Source organism: Acanthisitta chloris, unplaced genomic scaffold (assembly GCF_000695815.1).
Source record: "Acanthisitta chloris isolate BGI_N310 unplaced genomic scaffold, ASM69581v1 scaffold23809, whole genome shotgun sequence".
In the NCBI taxonomy this organism is placed as follows: domain Eukaryota; kingdom Metazoa; phylum Chordata; class Aves; order Passeriformes; family Acanthisittidae; genus Acanthisitta; species Acanthisitta chloris.
The window spans coordinates 36,971-57,770 of record NW_008692278.1 but is presented as its reverse complement, the minus strand read 5'-3'; the positions used below and the strand labels follow the sequence as shown (position 1 = coordinate 57,770).

At 42.1% G+C, this 20,800-nt stretch overlaps 1 protein-coding gene across 1 annotated transcript in view; it reads left to right on the top strand.

Annotated features, from left to right (window-relative positions):
- Positions 1-524: 524 nt before the first annotated feature.
- The window catches only part of CEMIP (cell migration inducing protein, hyaluronan binding), a gene marked incomplete at its 5' end in the record, with an annotated part of 42,034 nt that continues 21,758 nt past the window's right edge, over positions 525-20,800 (top strand). Inside the window, 8 exons of the mRNA XM_009082605.1 lie at positions 525-595; positions 1,315-1,410; positions 2,041-2,162; positions 4,337-4,478; positions 5,296-5,487; positions 14,163-14,338; positions 14,919-15,128; positions 20,405-20,610. Coding sequence (XP_009080853.1) covers positions 525-595; positions 1,315-1,410; positions 2,041-2,162; positions 4,337-4,478; positions 5,296-5,487; positions 14,163-14,338; positions 14,919-15,128; positions 20,405-20,610 — 1,215 coding nt within the window. The remainder of the gene's footprint in view (positions 596-1,314; positions 1,411-2,040; positions 2,163-4,336; positions 4,479-5,295; positions 5,488-14,162; positions 14,339-14,918; positions 15,129-20,404; positions 20,611-20,800) is intronic.

Below are 20,800 nucleotides of genomic sequence, written 5' to 3'. Positions count from 1 at the left end.
AGTGTTCGAAATAAGGAAACTAGATATGCAGAGACTAACTATTTTTTTTATTGTCCTTTGCCAGCCAGTCTGTCTATTAGAAATTCTCATGGGTCATTCCAAAGACAATTGTGACATACAAGGTTTCAGCATGAACTAAATTTATTTAAGCATTAGTGGGGTTTTTTCATATTCTTTAGTGTATACACACACACAAAAGATTTATATTCAGGCTCCCCAAGGAGTTGCCAGTGTCCCTTAGGTCTGTCACACACAAGTTTCTTGAAACATTCATTTCAAAAAGAAACATGCTTGTTACAGGAGTGTTTTAAGTGGGGATTTCTCTTCAAACTTCTTTCTTTTTTGATATATTTACTGAAGAAATATAGAGTGCTAAGATATTTTTAATTTTAACTAAGCTTCCTGTGACACTGATCAGACTGTTTTGAATGTGGTGCCCCTGAGAAATCCAAGAACATGGGGCTATAAAAAATATGCATCTCATGCTTGACATAACTTGATCATTTCTCATTTTCATTTTCCAGGCACCCATGGAGTTTTATTACCATTAAAGGAAATCCCTCCTCTTCTGTTGAAGACCACATTGAATATCAAGGTATTTAATGCACGAAATGTTGGCTTGACATGATCTCTGGAAGTTACTGGAGTTATGGCTGAGATTAATTTGGTCAATGATGTTTCCACTTGCATAGCATTACATTGAAGCTATGAGCAATTGATGCTTTGACATATTTAATTGAATGCTCTCTGTACATATTGCTTCTTCCCACTAATGCAGCTGGAGCAGCTGAGTGGGGGATAGCTTAGGTTATCCAAACCCTGGGACAAAAGGTGAGATCCTTCACCAGTGTAAATCCATGTAACTTCATTGAGCTCAGGCACTTCCTCTCTTAGACACAAAGATGTGGAACAAACCCAGCTCACACCAGCTGAAAATTTAATCAGTGTGTCCTGAATTGGTGGCCTCAAATCCTCCTGTGAAACCATTTTCTTGCAAGCTGAACACTTTTGAGGCTGTCTTCTCTCAAAATTAACAACATGGCTTGCTAAACATCAAATAAAAATAGCAATATACTACAAATAACTGGGGAGTTTATCATCTCTTGATTTTTGAAGATTTTTCCTACTGATTATCTAAGAAGTTATAAAAGTGTTTGAAGCCTCATTCCCAGATCAGTAAATTCTTCTGGAACTTGTACAGGGCAATTCTGGACAATGTAGCCAAAATATGCAAACATGTACACAGACCTTTTCAGTTCTGACATTTATTGATTGCATTCAGTGATTTCACCAATGTTTGTTTTTTTATGACAGGTCACAAAGGGTCAGCTGTGGCCAAAGTATCCAAACTATTCAAAGCTGAGAATGGAGAACATTTTAATGTCTCTTCGACGAGTGAGTGGGTTCAAGGTAAGAGGTCTGTGGGCTATTTAACTCGGTGGGAGACAGCTGACAAATAGGATTAATCACCCTTTTTATTGCAATCCTTTTCCATTTGGGAAGAGTGGACTTACTAGCTGCTATTTACGTGGCCACTAACCCAAGTAATGAACACTCTCAGATTCTTTCCCCAATTGTCTCCAGGACTCTCTGAATAACTGGGATCCTTTTTCCTTTACTGCACTGGGTATGAAATTCCATCTCCTATGATCTAAGAGATCACACACAACCTCTTACTTCTTTTGACTGCATAGTCATCATGTCCATGTTTTAGACAACATACAGTAACCGGTCGCAACTTGATCTGAAGATCATAAAAGGCACCTAAGGAGGACACAGATCCAAAATCCATATCTATTAATAATGCTCATACTGCATACTCCAATTATGTAGCTTTTAATAAGTCTGCTCTCCCTTGGCTGGTTGCACTTCACAGCATCATTAAAAGCAGCTGACAGACTGGCAGGAAGAGGTAGGAATCAGTTTGTCAGTGAAGAAACTTGTGATGGATATCTGAGATCATATTATGCTTCATGCACTTCTGCTGCATTCATTAAGCTTGACTTTCAAATGACTATTCTTGTTTGCACTTGTCTCCAGATGTAGAATGGACTGAGTGGTTTGAGAAGCCTGGTAAAGCGAGATCTAAGGACATGGAGAAGCTGTCTGACTTCAAAGCTGCTCATCCTGATAAAATCTGTAGGCAGCCCATTGGCATCCAGGTAGGACAGCTTACTCCTCACTTTAGAGGGGCAAGTCCTCTTTGGGCTGACACTGAACCCTCAAATAATTGTGCTTGTCAGCAATTTTTGTATCTAAATAAAAGACACCAATTATTTTACTGCTCTAATACATACAACAAGATTTGGTATCCTGTTTTGTATAGTTCTGAGACAAAATTTTATAGAATTGATCTCCTTACAGCAAATTCTGGCTTCTGGCATGAGAAGGAGTACAGATGGGGTCATGGACAGCACAGATGCTATCGGGAAATATGTGGTTCATTGCTGGAAGATTAAAAGGAGCAAGCACATGAAAATTTCAGTATTTAAATGGTCCTGGAATGGACCCTACCTAAAAAATTAATCACAAAATGTAACTACCAGCTGTAGCAGGTTGTCAAGAATATTGGTGGGCTTGAGGCCATTTCTTGGAGTCAATTGTTTTATCTCTGTGGAAAGAAATCTGAATTCTGTTTGAAGTTAAAAAAAAATAATTATGCCATAAGGCCATCATGCTGAAAGAGCAGTCATATCTCAGTCTGAGACTGCAAAAGCCTCTTAAAGGACAAAAACCCCCCCAAACCCAACAGCAAAAACAAAGGGATTTTTGTTTGTGTATACATTCACCTTATAGTTATACGTCTACCTGGTAAAACAACTATAGCAGAAGTATTGACTAGAAAAAGCCAATATAATCCTTCAATGTGTGCAAGGCTGAACATAAGGTTCCTGCATGCTCTGAGCCAGTGGAGTTGTCCTTATTCACAAGAATGCAGCTATTGAAGTCAATGGGAATGCTGACAGTATGAGTGAAACTTTCCAGGGCTAGATGTTGTAAAGAATCTCTCTTGAACAGAAAGGAAAAAACTGCCCTATAATTTTCTGCCAGGTCTTAGCAAATCCACATTAATTTTTGCTTCCATATACACGTATTAGAAGCGACAACTTAGTTCAAAACGGGTCAGATGCAGCATATGTGTTAAAAGAGGAACAAGAAAGAGATTATTTTGTTTGAGGAACAAACCTTTTTTTTTTCCTCTTCTGTGAAATGAGTCACTTTTTTTCCCCATGTATATTAAAAGCAAGACATCTGTCAGTTTATCCTGCAGATCTTAGGGCAAATCCTCAGGTAGCGTAATCTGGTGCTGCTCATTGCTTTCAAAAACTTCCACTGATTTATAGCAGCTGGTCTGCTCCAGCTATGCTACATGCAAGTAAATTGAAGATATGATGATTATAACAGAAGAACAGCACAGCCAGAGGCACATTCCTCCAGCTGACAGTGCTAATCCCATACACAGCAGCAGAGTGTATGCATTAATAAGAAAAGTCTGCATGAGCGAGAGAATGAGGATCAGACCCTTCATTGAAAGATGCCTTATCTCCTGGTACCTTGCTAAAATGCACGTGCTATTTGGATTGCCCAGTGCAGTGCATCACATTTTTGTGAAAGGGTCAAAATGAAATGCAATCTGTAGAGGCAGACTGTGAAATTTAACATGACCCTGAGGGATGACGTTGCCCCAACAGGAACACAGGAGAGATTACATATCTCACTGCTTCTTAGCATGATACAGCTTTTTTCTCTCAAGGCAGCTCTACAGGCTGGTACTTGTCTGTGAAAAAAGGCCACATCTACTTGTTCCTTTTGGAGCAATGGGTATTGCAGCAGCTTTGGGGTTTTTTTATAGAGAGACTGATCCATGCAATGAAGAAATAAGACCCCTACCCCTTTCTTCTGCAAGGTTTAGACAGAGCCTAGCCATAAGCAATGGAATGAGTGCAATGCAGATGATTGAAACCATGAGTTCATTCGGGTGCAAGCATCCGTGTTCAGTATTTTCATCTGCCCTCAAACCAACGGCAAAAGAAAATCTAGGGCACCGAAGCAGATGTTAGTGAAGCTCAGAATACTCCTCCCCAAAAAAAGCACATGGTATTAATATAGACACAGGAGAAAGGCATGCACCTAGCAATAATATTTGCAGCTTGTGGGTAGAATAGCTGCATGTGAGCACCAGCTGGAGTGCTGGCTAGAGAGCACAGTGCTCTGTTATGCAAAGGTTCAGCATGACCCAAAACAAAGTGAAAGCTTCTTCTGATGGCATAGATGTTTTGGTAAAATTCCTTCACCTTCCAGTATCACCTGTGTTATATTTCCATTCTCATTCCAGGCAATGACGTTGGATGGAGCTAATTTAACAACTGAGGTTTTCTACAAGAGTGGTCATGATTACAGGTTTCTGTGCCATGGCAAGGACCAGACAGGCGAGGGCTGCCAGAACTACAGAGTACGGTTCCTGTGTGGCAAATCTGGTATGTGCCCCACGTTTGAAAGCCAGAACAGAGAACAGCAGAAATCCTGTCTTTTGATGCCTGGCTCTTGTCTGGTGTCAGAACAACTTGAGTAATTTCTCCAAGCTAAAACGTCATTTGGGCTATTGACACGAACTCAGATGTAACAGCCGAAGATTTATCTCAGGAAAAATTCCTGGGCACAAAGAGAGGCAGCAGGGTGGTGTCTCAAAACCCCAGCAAGGCTATGGCAAATACTTGGCAAGCTCCTTCCTGTAAATTCCTTCACTTTTGCATTTTGGGATGAGGTCAGATTAATCAATCAGAATGTGCGAAGACAAGAGGTTTTGAAAGTAATACTTCACTTTGTAGTTATTAATTCCAGCACTGCTGTCCCTAACCTGGTTGTTAGACCATTAGGGTTCTTTGGCACTCTGCTGGTGGGAAAAGAAGGGTGGAAGACTGTTGTTTTGCTGGGAAAAACAGTCATTAGGTTAAAGACCACTTGGCTGCTATAAACAACAGCGCCCAGTGCCCACAAGGGCTGCTGCTAAGTGGGTGTGGTGAAAATGAGCCACTAAGAGCTACATTTAAATTTAGTCCTGGGGCTAGTGGAAAATCCACCTGCCTGCAACTAAAGGAAAATACTTTCTTGTTTTCTTGCTTTCCAAGCCAAAGCTAGTAAAAAACATGTTTGGGAGAGTTAATTTATTTTTTTCTTTTTCGCATGAGGAAATAATTTTTGGTGGCATTCCAGGAAAAAAAAAGCCCCAAAATGGAGCAAGCATTTTCTGATAAGATTAACTGAATTCTCCACCCTTTCAATTTGACTTTACAGTGAAACCAAAGCTCACAGTAACCATTGATACCAATGTGAATAGCACAGTCCTGAATCTGGTGGATGATGTGAGCTCTTGGAAGCCTGGAGACAGGCTGGTGGTGGCGAGCACTGACTACTCCATGTACCAGGCAGAGGAGTTCCAAGTACTGCCATGCAGAACCTGCAGACCCACACAGGTCAAGGTAGCAGGTAAGGTGCTTCATCTTATCACTCTGGTGTTACAGTTCACAAATTCTGTCGTTTGTGATGAGGTAACTCCATGAAGAATTGCAAAGAGTTGAAAGACACCTGAATTTGATGGCTGGTTTTCAGATGCTTTTAGGAGAGAGAGTGCCTTTCATCCTTGAAAGCCATCTAGCTTGATTCTGGTTCCTTTCTGCTTTCCCTTTTCATAGCTGCCTCCATTTTTAGTCCCCAAGCACACTGCTGAGTGGGTGCATTTACTTAAGAGACAGATTCAGGTCATGTATTTGAAATTTTCAATAACTATATTTGGAATATCACTTCCTAGAAAGCAGAAGATGAGCACAGCTGATGTGAAGAGTGAGCTAGGGCAGGAGCAGACCATGAGAGACTGTAAGGCAATGAAGTAATATCCATCTGGCTGTTTTCCTAAGTTTTCTTTTACAAGAACTGTAATCTTACATTTTCGAAATGCTGTTTTGTATTACTGAAGCTACTCTTTCTCATTTACTGTGTCTCTAGACAGCATTGCTTAGAGGTGATGTATTAACCAAACATTTCTGGTGGCCAGCGAGTTGTCCTGAGCCACTGAACTGGGGAGATGGAGCTGGCAGGGTGGTGCCTGAGCTAGTCTGAGCAGGAGGAGCCTTTGCATAGCCACAGCATTTTCTCTTGAGGGTGACTAGCTCAAAGGCAGAACAAATTGCTTTTGATGAAAAGACATTGTAGACCAATGATGTAAAGTGGCCTCCAGACACTGACTACAATTAAGTAGCATAACCATGATGAAGCACAGATGAAGCTCAGTATGAGCATAAAAGTGAAATCCAGAGTGGGAGATTGACATCTCCACTTGAATCTGTGAAGTGGTCTTTCCCTTCTAGAACCATGTTTTGCCACACTGATAAGCAGAGCGTGGAAAGAGCACATGAACTGTCTCTTCTCTGAATAGATGAGGATTTTTTTAGTTCTATAATTTGCAAAAGTAAAAGTTATTTTACAATCTAAAAGTCTCTAGTAGATGAGTCTGTATTTCAAGGGCAGCATCTGCCTTGTGGTAAGTCATGCATTTTACATTATCTTTTGCTTACACAGTGGCTGTTGCTCTAGGCAGAGGTTTTGTCTGTATTTACAGTAAGACCTTTCTGAGAAACCATGAGGGCACTTGGAACATTCAATGCACGAGGGAGTTTGCTCGGTTCTCTGAAATGAACCACTTCACCATTATCTCTGATGCAACTTCTTTTGGAAGGTACAAATATACTTCCTTTGGCAACTACCTCCCCATGGAGCTCTAGCCATTCATTGTTGGAGATGCTCATCAAGCCAAGAAAAATGTTATTCGCAGTTCAAATGTATCATAGTCTTATGACTTAAAATGAGTAGTACTTTCAAAGAAGACAGATTTCCAAGCTGAATATTTTTCTTGAGCAACTTTTGAGCTCTTGGACTCAGACTAGTATGATACATGTCACATCATGAAGATGGTCTTGGAAGATTGCCAGTAAAAATAAAGATGGCATAGGAATGTTAGGCTTCCCATAATGGAATGGATCTGTGAAATTCATGTAGTTACATTTATCTTCTGCAACAATGACAGCTAAGTTAGTTCAAGGAAATGAATAATGGGTTAAAAACAGCAAAAAAGTTCATGTGAATTTCAAGTAAAGTAGCAGTGGAAACACTTGTTAAAGTAATCGTGCTCTTGGTCTCCGATTACTCTTTAGGAGAATTAGGACATTCCTTTTATTACCACAAATGACATGAACACCAGGGCCAAAGTCTGCCCTTACTTATATCCAGGCAACTCCATTGACGTCAGTGGGATTTCACTGATTATATAAATCAAGGCAAAATCTAGTCCAGTTATAAAAATCACATCCAACTTTCTCATAACAAAAACATATTCACACTAGAAAATAAAATAATCTGCCTGAATCTAAGTTCAGTCTAGATGAAATCAAACCTGGGAAAGGCTGAGGTGTCCTCTGTCCTTAGGAGCCAGGAGGTCCCTGAGCTGCTCTGTGCCTGGCCATGGTGTAACTTCATCCATTGTCCTGTGCCATGATATGCAGTTAGAAGGACCAGGAATGGTCCCTTAGCCCAGGTGAGCAGCCCCAGCACAGCCTGACCTTGTGTGGCTGTGTTAGACTCGTGATTGTGTGCAGAAGTTCATTGTAGATTTCTGCCTTCCTTCTGCTGTGGAGGGATGCGAGATTGCTTTGCTCCTTCTGAGACATATACACATTTATATACGAGCTCTCAGAGGGATGTCATTTGTAATCAGTGGAATGGCTTCATTTTCCTAAGAGGTTTAGTTTAGCAGCTGTGGACTCCTGAAGTCTGCCCTTTGAAAGACAAATGATAAAACCATTCCTACCCATGATGGTTTGTTTCCCTTTTGATCTTCACTTTTTTTCCTTTCCCTTTTTTAAAAATGAAGCCTAAATGTCAGATCTAAACTGCTTACGAGTCTCTTTGCAATAAAAAAGGCAGAAATCCTCTGCTTTGTGGATGGACAACTCGGTATGGCAGCCACTTGGCTTACCAAGGTTTAGGATAATTGATGCTCTCATCATTAAAAAGTAGACATGGTTTAACATATTGTGCCAAATAAGTCAAACTCATTAGTTAGCTCTGAAGCCTAAATGTCAGATCTAAACTGCTTACGAGTCTCTTTGCAATAAAAAAGGCAGAAATCCTCTGCTTTGTGGATGGACAACTCGGTATGGCAGCCACTTGGCTTACCAAGGTTTAGGATAATTGATGCTCTCATCATTAAAAAGTAGACATGGTTTAACATATTGTGCCAAATAAGTCAAACTCATTAGTTAGCTCATGTCCTTATTTGATACTTTTTTTCTGCTGAAAGTCATACTTTCTTTGCTTGCTAGAAATTGATTGAGTAGAGCTTTTCAAAACAGCTTAAGGGAGTTAATGCTCAATTGCCATCAGGTTTTAGCAGGATTTTGTTGTCTAACTGTGGACTTCTGTAAATCTCGGTGTAGAAAGTGAGGGAGGACACTCAGCTTCTGATCTTCTGCACTCCTTTATTGCAGTAACTACACTAGTATCAAAACTGTGACTCCTATGGGTAAGTGTAGTTTGCATGAGGACCTAGATCTGCAGGTCCTGCTCCCAGTCAAATGGTCACTCCCTTAAATGGAACTTTTTCTCCACTTGCCTCCTTTGTTTAACTTTTTATTTGCTTGTCATTTTTGTGCCTAGATTATTTTCTCTGTGGGAATAGATTAGAACTGTTTGATCTTCCAACTTCACAAGGTTTGGGGAGGGACGACAGTCCAGGGCAGAGGGAGGGAGGAGGAAGGAAGGAAGGAAGGAAGGGTTGTGTTGTTATGATAGAACTGGATAGTAGGAAAGATCAAGTATTTTGTCTAGTTTCCCTGGGAAAAAAGTCTTATCTTCATCTTGGTTGCTCTGTATGAAGTTACTACTAATGCTGATAAGTTTCACCATGGAACAAAAATGATGAAATGCTCTTTTGTGCTCCTATATGCTCTTGATAAAGGATGAAAAAACTATTTGTGCCTGGCATAATTACTCCAATTATCCCACATACTGGTGAATCTATGATTACAAGCACACATCTCTTAAATCCTGCTTATTGGGTTGCGAATACTAGAGGGATACAGAACTTACTGTGATCTTGTTCATGCAGAGAACTTTGTATTAAAAGTATGAATACATAGTTGTCTCACAACTTCACAGCCTGTGTCAGCATTCATCTGGGGCTGTAAGGATAGAAGAAGTTACTTCATTAACATTCAGATACTTTTAGAGATTTAGGGTGTTCTGTTTAGAAGTTGGCATCATTTTGGCTGGAACTTGCCAAAAGCTCTTTTTTTCTTTAAGGCAACCCTGGTGCTTGAGGGCTGGGCAGGAAATCCTGTGAAATGGCCCTTTCTAACAGCCTTTCAGATCTCCTTCTTCTACCTTTGGACATTGCCTAGAAGCTGAGTTGACAGAGACATGCTCAGGTTTTCATAGTGGTTCAGAAGGGTTGAGTTTGGGCCTGATTTCCTAAGTATTTGACCTGTTTGTTCACTAGACCTGCTTAATCTTCCTGTCCCAGCTGCAAGAACTTACATGTCAGGATGAAGAGAGGGAAAACCTAGGGGCTCAGAGAGGGATAATCTAGCATTTACAGAGCTGTGTCAGTAGATTGCCAAGCTGCTGCTGCAGAAAGAGGGCATGAGGTGGGACAGGAGTGGGCTTAGGAAAGAGAGTAGCACTGCCACTGGGCTAAAACACTAATACACCTTGCAGAACCTTCCAGTGCTTGGTTAAAGCCAGCATGAGCAGATGCACTGCCCTCAGTCTGCACCAACCCCCTGCCATGCCCCTCTGCAGCCTGAAGGTCCACTCATTTCAGCCTTGATAGCAAACAGCTACTGAGGCTTTGATCCAATACAGCATTTAAACATACACTTAATATCCATGTGGACTCAAGGTTCTTTATACTCCTATAACAGAGGGTGTATTTCTGAGCTTTGAGGGACACTCTGCAGGATTTTGAAGAAGAAAAGGGATGAAGGGCCATAATAGGATGAGTTGCCTTGCAGGAAGCTGTCCCAAGAAGGCTTAGTTAACTTCCAGCTCCTTATAAAGTTTCATGTTTTCTGCTGCATGTCTTTTTACTGGAACCTAAATTTTCCATGTGAAAGTTGTGAATTTGAGGAATATTTATTCATTAAGACATCAGGTTGTACTGTGTGACTCAAGGAGCTGGTCAGCTCACCCAAACCATGGCCTTACAAGCCAGTGGCTTAGAGGTGCACCAGCAAGCCCCACCAAGACAACTCACAATAATGAGGATTTGACAGGAGGACTGTGTGAGCATTTGTTGGCTGCTAAATATAAGCAATACCACCAGTGGTGACAAGAGTTTGGCAAAAATGATAAATGTGTCAGATCTGGGCTGGCATCTGCAATGAGTTGCACTGACTTTCTAGATACCCTGAAACATTCACTGTCACTGGATGAATGTAGGTTGAACAGATAAATTGTGTTTAACATTTCCCTTAAAAATTTGTTTAGGAAACATTAAAAGACCATGACACACATGGTCTTATCCTTACAGAATGCAAAAGGAGAAGAAAACACTCTTTAGAGAAAAAGAAAAATATACCAGGAGAATCTTAGCTTTACTTTATCTTCACCAAACCCAAACCTTCAAGTGCCTGTTTCACTTCTCAAGTGGAGGCTTAGCAGTTTGTGTCATTTAGAGCTATGGGATTTAGGAAATGCGTGAATGTACCTGGAAGGGTTTTCAGAGGGATCTGTCCAACTAGCCAGACCTGAGCACTCTTCCACGTCTGCAGCAGCTGAAACAGTTTTAAAATTCCACCCCTCCCAGCCTTGATAAGGCCTGAGACCCAGTTTTTATGGCTAGGTTCATGTATAGCAGGTTTTCCTGGAGCTTTGTACAGTTTGGAGAGACTCTGCTTTGAATTGCTTTGTTGACATAAGCATGCCCTTGGTTAGTGGATCATCTATGTTTATTTTAATGCATACTTTCTTTTAATAATTACCTTGTCCTTATCAACAACTGGTGACTTCAATAGTGACTGTCTTGAGTCATAGTCATGGAAATGTGCTCCTATTTTTCTAACTCAAGACTTCCACCAGGCAAGCCCACATATTACAGAAGTTGTTCCCTGTGAATATACATTATGCTAACTGGAGCAGCACCCCCAGGGTGTTTTTCCTAGTCCATCACACAAGGCTGTTGTGGGGAGACGTAATCCGACTCACTGCAAGGCTTTGTTTGGTTTAGATTATAACATGGCACAAGCCTGACTTGCTAGTGGGACAATATCTGTCCATGAGGGATGCAGCAAGCCTGAGCCCAGAGGAGGAGAAGGTGAATCAGTGGCCTCTGGGCATGTTAGTGGTTGGGCAATCACAGCATTGGCTTTGATGCTGAAGCAGCAGACACATTACTCCCACTTTCAAAGCACAGTGTTGCCTTTTTAGTATCAAACCACTTCAGTTTGCAAACTCCAGGCTTGGGTTTGCTCGTGGTCAGTGCTCAGGGTCTCAGATATCCTGTCTGCTCTCTGGGAAGGCTCTGTGTGCCAGCTGTGAGCAGCAGCTTAACTTCGAACTTGTAACTCTGCAGAGTGAGACACTCTATCCCCATGTGAACTCCCTGAACTTGCCACAGAGCTGTCTCTTTTGTTGTTATTTTTTATGCATGCCCATCACTAAACATGTCCCAGCAGCTCCCTGGCAGTGCAGCTTGTCTGTAAATGCACATCATGGTGCTTCTGGCCCCATGGGAAGTTCCCAGTGTTGGAGTGCTAGTTCCCAGCAGGCATGTATAGTACCCACGGGCTCTTGTGCCAGGGTCTGCCTCCCACAAGCCATTTCAGCTCTGTTGCTATGGGGAGCTTGAATTTCTGTCTGCCTTGAGGAGAGATTTGTTTTTTAAAACTCTGTTAAAGGAGCTATTATTCAAAATCCGCTTTCACCTTGGAAGGGGGATTGCTTTCCGTCCTTCCTTTTATCTCCAAATATGTCAAGTCAGCAAAAGCACAAACTGAAAATCATGCACCCAAGAAGTTATATTTAGAAACTGGTTAGTCCGTATTTAACATTCCTGTCAGTGCTTACCCTGTTTTGCATGTCTGGACTGGTGTTAAATTAAATTAAATACATGCAAGCATGACATTTATTATTCTAGAGCTCAGCACATGAATAACAAAACTGCCTATCTAATTTCACTGCCGCAAATCCTGGAGATGTGGCGTCAAATCGGATGTTCTTAAGATTATCCGAACTACTTCCTGCATTTCAGTAAATCAAGGAAAGGTCAGCACTGGGGAAAACTGAAAAATAATAGCTTCAGAACAGTTTCATAAGGAGAAGACATGCTCCTTAGCAGACTCACTCAAGGGTCTAGCACAGAGTGTCCTCACGTGAAGGGCACTCACAGCAGTGGCTTTTTTTTTTTTTTTTTAATGTATGTGAATAGGGCAGTGCTTTTTGGGCAGGTTTTGTTTGGGTTTGGCCACACACCTGATGGGGCTTGCTGGCTTCAGGGCAACAACATGGGCATGGGTAAGCCCAGGACATTCTAGGGAGGCAATTGCAAAAGTGAGTGAGATGCAAACCCATGGCCCTTTGCAACCCTTCCTTTCTGGGCTGAGGGCAGAGCTTGGAGGAGCTTCATTTTCCCACAACAGCCAAAAAACTGCATCTACCTGTTCAGCCATCACTGCTCCTCTAGTTAACAGAGAGTAATTTTTCACATGGCCAGATTATTTTGAAGGCACAGGTACCAAGGAAAATGGCACATGTTGTGATGTGAATCCTGTCTCACAACACTGCAGTCTCGGAGCAAGGCAGAGCGCTCACCCTTCCCAAATCCCAATACTACCATCAAACTTTGCTGCTCCCAGCTGCAGAAGAGGGAGTGAATGGTGTTTGTTTTGAATCTTTGTTATCCAGTCAAAACATCGTGTTTTGGTTAAAACCAATATTGTTTCAATGTTAAAAACCCTCCCTTGACTTGGCACCTCTGCTTAAGCAAAAAGTGGTTCGCAGCTATAGCCAGGCTTCAGGCTTGCCATTTGTTTCTAATTACGGATTTGAATGATTCCATGGAAATTAAATACATGCAAGTGTAGCATTCCTTAAAGTTCAGTGTTTACTTAAAGAGTTTATTACTTATTTTTACTGGAATAATACAGAATGTAGTCAGTAAGATGAACCTTTTCCCAACTGGCCTTTCCCTGCAGAAAGCTACGGAAGGAAGGAGGGAGTAGGAATATGTTTGAATGAAATTACAGCAAAGAGATATTTTACTTTCTAGACATCTGCATTGCCTGGACTTCACCCCTTTCTGGCCAGGCCAGGGAAAGATTTCTGTGCTTTTAACCCCTCCATGGAGCCAAGGGTGTGTGTGTGTAGGATGCTATGAGGAACTTGGGAAAGGGAGATGTGGCATGCAGTAGATGGAAGATCCCATTGACCCCAGCTACACCTGGGCAGAAAGAAGCATTGGGACCAAGTTGGAGACGTGGGTAGACCTACATTTCAAAGGTTTTGGAGGGCAGGAAGTGAGAGGTTTTACAGCCCACAAACTTGGTGAGAGGTTGTGATTGTCCCAAGCCACAATTTCCACAAGGTTTTCTGCCCAGTCCTCTCCTTGCTTGCATTAACACCCATGGTGTTAGCAGGATCAGACTCATGCACACCTATGGGTAGTGCTGTGGGATCTGAGCAGCTCCCAGCATTTTACTACAGGAAATGCTGTGCTAACCCTAGTCTTTTAGACTTTTCAGTAGCTGCATCATCAGTTTTCTTTGCTTTGGGTGTTCATACACAGCTGATTGTAATCCAAAGTAAAAAATCTCGAATTATCACCATCCTTTTTTCAAGGTAGAAAATGTGTTTTGTCTACCAGACTGTTGGTTTAATTCCCTGGATAAATGTAGCAATTTAAGACCAAAAATCCCACTTCCTCTATTGCAAATATCTCAGCAAGACTTTGGGTGTCACCTGTGCTCCAGCCTTCCCTCCTTTGAGGTGTCAGCCAACAGTTTTTGCTGACTCGATTACTCCTTTCATTTTCACGCCAACCCCACCACAGGAAGCACAAGGGGAAACCAGCAGCATTGGCAGAGTAACCCTGAAACTGGATCTTGTTCCTTTAGGGAAAGCAACATACCTCCACATTGGTGAAGTCATTGATGGCATTGACATGCGGGCAGAAGTGGGTCTGCTGAGCCGCAATGTCGTGGTGATGGGCGAGATGGAGGAACAGTGCTATGAGTATGGCAGCAAGTTATGCTCCTTCTTTGATTTCGACACCTTTGGGGGACACATCAAGGTAGGGCTGGAGGCCTTTCCTTGCACTTTCCTTCTTCCAGTCACACCTTCACATACCAAGGAAACCAGGATGCGGGAAGGGAAAAATTCCTCGTGTCAACCACTAAGCAAATAACCTCTCCCACGGTACAGCAGATCCTCCCTGCTGCTGCCTGTCCTTTGGCCCTGAAGTGCAAGTCATGCTCCTGCAGACACTGCTCAGTCAATGAGGCTGGTGATCAACCCACCTGAGATACAGTCTCCACATCCCAATCTCAGTTTTCCCCAGATTTTGGTGATGCTCAGCCCAGGAAGTTCTATTTGAACCCAACTGGCTGAAACTTGTGGAAAACATTAAATAAAAACTGTTTTCCTTCTAAAATTAAATTACACATAGCCATGGTAGCAGTGAGAGGATCAAAGAGCAACAACGGTCCCTTTAGCCACAGTGACCCTCTTCCCTTCACCCTGCAGCCATACACTTCCCTCCACACAGTAAATCTTTGTAGCAGATACAGTGCAGCCTTTCCTATGTCTTTATTCCCTCTCCTTGCTCTCAACAAACTTTTGTGTGTCTTGACTGATGTTCTTTTGTTCTCCAGATTGGTCTTGATTTTAAGGCTACTCATATTGAAGGTCTAGAACTGAAATACATGGGCCAGCAGACAATGGGACATTACCCAATTCATTTCCATATGGCTGGAGATGTGGATGAGAAAGGAGGCTACAACCCTCCAACGTATGTGAAAGATGCCTCCATCCACCATACCTTCTCCCGCTGTGTCACAGTCCATGGATCCAATGGTTTACTGGTAAGAAACCCCAGTGTCTACCTTAGAGAACAAGGCACCAGTACAAAAGTTTCCTCACAGCATGAATACAGCTTAATTATTGCAGGATGATGTGGTTTATTGTTAAAGCCAATGCCTGACTCTTCCTGCCCTGGATACAAGGAATATTTCAATCTGCATTGAAGAGGAGGATGCCAGTGTAGCACTGGGGGCTGTGTGTGGCTCAGAGTGGGCAGAGCACTGGTCTGTGTGCAGCAGTGTCTGCAGCCCAGCCCATCTCTAATGAGTAGTTGTGTCTATCCATAGACACAGAGCTTGCTATTTAAAGAGGATAATCAGAAGCTTGAAGTGTGCCTCATCTTTCCTGTAATAAAGGTTTGGGTTTGTAATGCCAGTCACAACATTAAGCACTCACAGAGCTCTGATTTGTCAGAGCTGCCATCGAAAACAAGAAATCCTTTAGGATAAATCTATAAAATGCCTGATGCTTACCAGACAAGTTACAGCACACCAGAGATGGTAAGAACATGTTCAGATTCTCCCCAGATGTAGGAGTGCCTTTGTTTTTGGGGTAAGGATGCTGGACCTGTTTGTGAACAGAGAAGGACTTGTGGGTGATGTGATTGTTGGAGGTTTTCTTGGGCACAGTGATGACAAAATGATAGTGGTTTTCATTCTGGGAGGAGTAAGGAGAGGGGTCAGCAGAATGGCTACCCTGGACTTCTGAAGGGCAGACTTCAGCCTATTTAGGAGTCAAGTTGACAGTCCCTTGGGAGTCAGTCCTGAAAGGCAGAGGAGTCCAGGAACACTGGATGTTGTTCAAGAGGGAAATCTTAGAGGTGCAGGGTTTCTATAGGCAAAGGACTCCCACCCATCCAGTAAAACAGCAGTGCATTTCAAGAGGAAAAAAGTGTATCAGAGCCCTGAAGAGGAGAATTTGCACCATCAAGAGCCTTAATACTATATATAACAGAGTTTTAAGTGGAAACATATCATTGGCAGTTGTAATCTGGATGGTCACTGTGCATTAAGAATTCATACCTCTAAAAGTGGCAGTACTGGAAGGGACAGTCACAGGCATAATTAAAATGCACAGAAGTTGAACAAAGGGCATTGAAATTGCAGCTCCAGAGGCAGAGCAACTTTTATCTGCTATTTATGAATCCGAGGTTTGGGGTTTGACCTCTGTCCTTCTGAGTTTATAATAGGATCCTAAAAACCTACCACGTGAACACAGCTTCTGAAGAAAAAAGACATTCTACTATATAAATTATAGAAGTCATTCAAGACAGGGACTTAGTATACAACTAACATGCAGAGTGGCAGTGCAGCAGTGCAGGGCTCATTTGTCACACCATGATGGGCTGTCACCAACAGCACCATAAACACATCCTCTGGCTGCACAGAGGTTGCACAGCTGTTGATGAGCTGCAGACCAGCTGAAGTCCTGCTTCTGGATCTAATGTGAGATCTCCATTCCTTGTTGCTTAATACTTGCCAAACCAAATACCCAAAGCCTGGCATTTTTTTAATCAGTCAGACAGATGGGTTCATATAGAGCATTTGGAAATAGTTACGTCTCTTGTTCTTTCTCTGGGTGGCAACTGTGCCATGGGGTATCCACAGCATAGGGATCCATGTGCTCAGGCTCTTCCAGCCAAGGTGGCATGAGGAAATTTAGGCAGGCTGATGTAGCTGATGAAAGCAACTTGATTCTCTTGCTGTTACTCAACAACCACAAATCCCTAAATGACCATACTTCGCCTCCATAACAAGGCACTCAAGAGAAATGGTAGAATTTAGGACATTAGTTAGTCAGCAACTTAATCCCTGTTGATTTTAGCTTATCAAAATGTGTGAATACCAAACTCTACTTATAATACTTTGCTTGTTTTTTAATTTAACCTCATCCTATTGCTGACAGCTGAAAAGAAAGCCCCAGTGAACTAAAGCAACTGATCAAGTTTGTTCAGTTGCATCACAGAAGACATGCTCCAATCATTGCATCACTTAGGTGTTGTTTCACTGCTCTGATAGACATCTGCAGTCAGCAGCTCCATGCCTTGATTCATCGGGTGATCCCACCACAATCTCCTCATCTGCCTTCTGACTCTAATTTCCTTCCTTTCCTCTTCCTTCTGCCCCAGATATATTCACAGACACCCACATGGGTCTTTGATGATCATAATAGTTATTCTATACATTTCCTACTTGCCAATTATCTGGTGCAACACCACCTGTTTCTACATGCAAGAACACCATTTGTGCAAACAGAGATGAGCTCTGTCTTTCCCCAGGTAACATTCATTCCCTCTGATATCAGGGAGATCCAAAGTGTACTTTGCTAAGGGAAAATTTGCCTTAATGATGTGCACAAACCACACTTTGGAAATAGCCATAAAAATCTAGCTGGCCTATTAAACCTTAGGAGAGCACAGCATTTAAGGTTATCCTTAACACTAAACCCTCGATTTCAGAGGGGTTTCTTGCATGAGTGTGGTAGAGGACCTGTGCAAATGCTTTAATAAATGGTAGAAGGGCATCTGTTGTTTTTAACTGTCATTAGAGCAGGCTGGTAACTTACATTCAGGCTTCCTTGCTTGCTTTGCTGTCACTTTTCTTATGTCACTTCAGACAGATGTTTTGCTGTGGGTCTGTACAGTCTGCTAGAAATTACTATCTCAACATTAATTCACTTCATTGGTGGGTTATCCTGCACTTGTCTGCAAATTCGTATTAGCTGGAAGGCACAGAGTGTCCTTCTGGAAACAAATCTGTAGAAATTCTTTCCTCATCATAATTGTTGTTTTAAAACGCAATAATTACCCAATGTTTTCTTTAATATCTTGGCCATAAAACCACCTAGCTACACCATTTCAATTTCAGGGATGAAACTTTGCTCTGATTCTCACTCTCTCTCCACTGAATCCCAGTGTGCAAACTGAAACAGAAACAGTCATTGGGGAAGGAAATTAAATGGGGGTCAATAAATAGTTTGGAAGGATCCAGGGAAGAGCTTTACTTCATGGAATTAAGAGGCTGAGCTGTCTAACAACTTCAGTGGTATCTGCTTTTACTACTCCAGCTATACTTCACAGCGATTGTTTTGCCACGAAGGGCATTATCTGGTCCTAAATTACTCATGGTTAAAGTAAGATTATAGGCTATTAGCAAGTTTTTAATCAAATAAAAAATTAAGTACATTAGAAAAGTGATTTTTGGAACAAGCATCTTGTTTGCAATCCAAGTATTTCAGTACTGGGTTTATGCATGAAAACATGCATAGGAAACTAAGTTAGACCTGACCAAGAGATGAGATATGGGGAATTAATTAATTAGAGAGAGGGTGACAAATTCCTACGGGACCAGCTTTCTGGCCAATAACTCAGTGTTATTCTGTGGGCTGGGTAAGGGGAACAGTGAGTGTTTGCTGCCTCTGAGCCCCTCTGCAGTGCACACCCCTCTCTGCTTCCCTCCTCTCTCACTATACAGGAGATGCCTTCCCCTGTGCTGGTACTCCCCATGCACATAGGTGGCCTTTGCCCCAGCTAAGTCTGGTCACTGCAGGTTTTCATGTCCCAGTCCCTCGTGCAGTGCTGTGCTGGTTGGAAAGATAAATGACCAAAGTGACTAACATTTCTCTAGGGAAATTGCTCCCATCATCTAAGTGTTGCAACACCATTACTTATGTCTCCTCAGTGTTACTGTAGTGTGAGAGAAAGCGAATAGGATTCAGTGGCAGTTTCTGTGGAATTCTGACATCTCTGTGGTTAAAAGCCTTCTCTTCATGTTGGAAAACTGCAGACAGTTCACTGTCCCAAAATGTTCTTCTGTTCTGTAAACCTTTATCATTTCACGGCTAGGAAAGCTCATTCTTCCAAATGGACACAGTTTAGTACATATGTTGTACATGTAAATAACAAAGCCTAAACCTTTCAAAATCTGTAATTTTATTAGATCAGGGAAGTTAATGAGTTTTAGTGAGGTAGCTTAAAGGAATGCACCACTTTGCAGGTCATTTTAGCTGTGTTTAGTTTGGTGTGATGACTCGTGTTCAGACATTTGAGTATTTACACTGGAGCATGGATGATACATAATAGAAGTGTGTGCAGGTGGTAATATATTTGGCAAGCGAGTTGTTTTTTCATATGTGAAAACATATTTGTAATCATTTCAACACTAATACTGGGATGTTGTTTGAAATTGGTGCTCCTTGCCTTGAGAATGAGGCATGGCGATGACAAAGGAGTCTCAGGCCTGTTTACAAAAGTAATTCCAGCCCTTGAGCACCCAAGTCTCTCAATGACACCATGATGAACAGGTCTTCTATCCAGTTTAATATTGTCTTTTGCCCCTCGACAATTGCTGTTTCATCAGAAACATTTACAGGAACACATTGGTAGTAGACTAACCTTGCCAGGGGAGATTTCCTAAGTCCGAAGTGATTGATGGATGATGGCTGATGGGAGCAGCAAGGAAAGAGCCCAGGAGATCCAGTCCTTCACCTGGCCAATGGAGATCTGAAATTAATTTTCCATATCCCAGACATATCCGCTAACAACTGACTCACTGGACACACTGTATGTCCAAGGGCTGTTGTTTCCCATCCAGTCCTAGCCTTAGGCTTTAAATTCACATATCTGCTCCTGAAATTGTTTTCTCAGATCTTCCAGTGGTGTGATGGGTATTGTTCTCTCCAACCAATGGTGTCCCAATATTAACAACATTCAAACCAAAACCAGAAGAGCACTGATTAACACCAGCTGATTTGTCTCAGGGTCAAGTAAAGCTTCTGTCAACAACTTGGAAAAAAAGATCAGGTCAAACCTAAAACAAGCCAGCCTGTCTGGAAAACAACTTGCTGCCTCTCTGATAGCCTGAAAAAATATTGTTTCAGCTCAGCTGCATTTTTCAGTTGCATTTTATGTAGCTGCTCATGTAACTCCATATGAAGATGAATGAGCCCAGATGTGATTTGAACATCTAATGTCCTCTGTTCATTCCCCACCCTGTTGTTTTTTCCAGCCTCATGCTAAGCCAGTCTCTGATTTCACAGGCCAACAAAAGAACAGAATGAGCATTTCCTAGGTGATGACAAATTCTAATTAAGTGTTGGAGTTATTGCGTAGATTATAAGCTCTTAAGGACAGAGAGTGATCTTGCTTTTGGTTTTGCTTATAGACCCTGAGTTCAAAAGGGTATTGAGGCTCCTATGTGCCACCACTGTAAAGTTTGTTCTAATCAGGCAGTGGCTGAAGCATGAAACCTAAACACTGGTCTTTATTTTGTACATTCAGGTGAAGGATGTGGTGGGTTATGATGCACTGGGGCATTGCTTTTTTACGGAGGATGGGCCAGAAGAGCGCAACACGTTTGATCACTGCCTTGGGCTGCTTGTTAAACCCAGCACTCTGCTCCCCTCCGACCGAGACAGCAGGATGTGCAAGCTGATCACGGAGGGTGCTTACCCAGGGTACATCCCTAAACCCAGGCAGGATTGTAGGTGAGTGGGAGCCTTACTTTTCTTCCTTCTCTTTGCAAGACTTAGCCATAACAGATAGCACATGTTTACGTAGTCATCTGTAGGGGTCTAGGCTGTATCCCCCAGAGCTGGGAAAGCAGTTTCCTTGGGGTGTATTTCTATATCTGCTATTCAGATGCCTTACACTTAGGGTATACTTTTCATTTTTTGC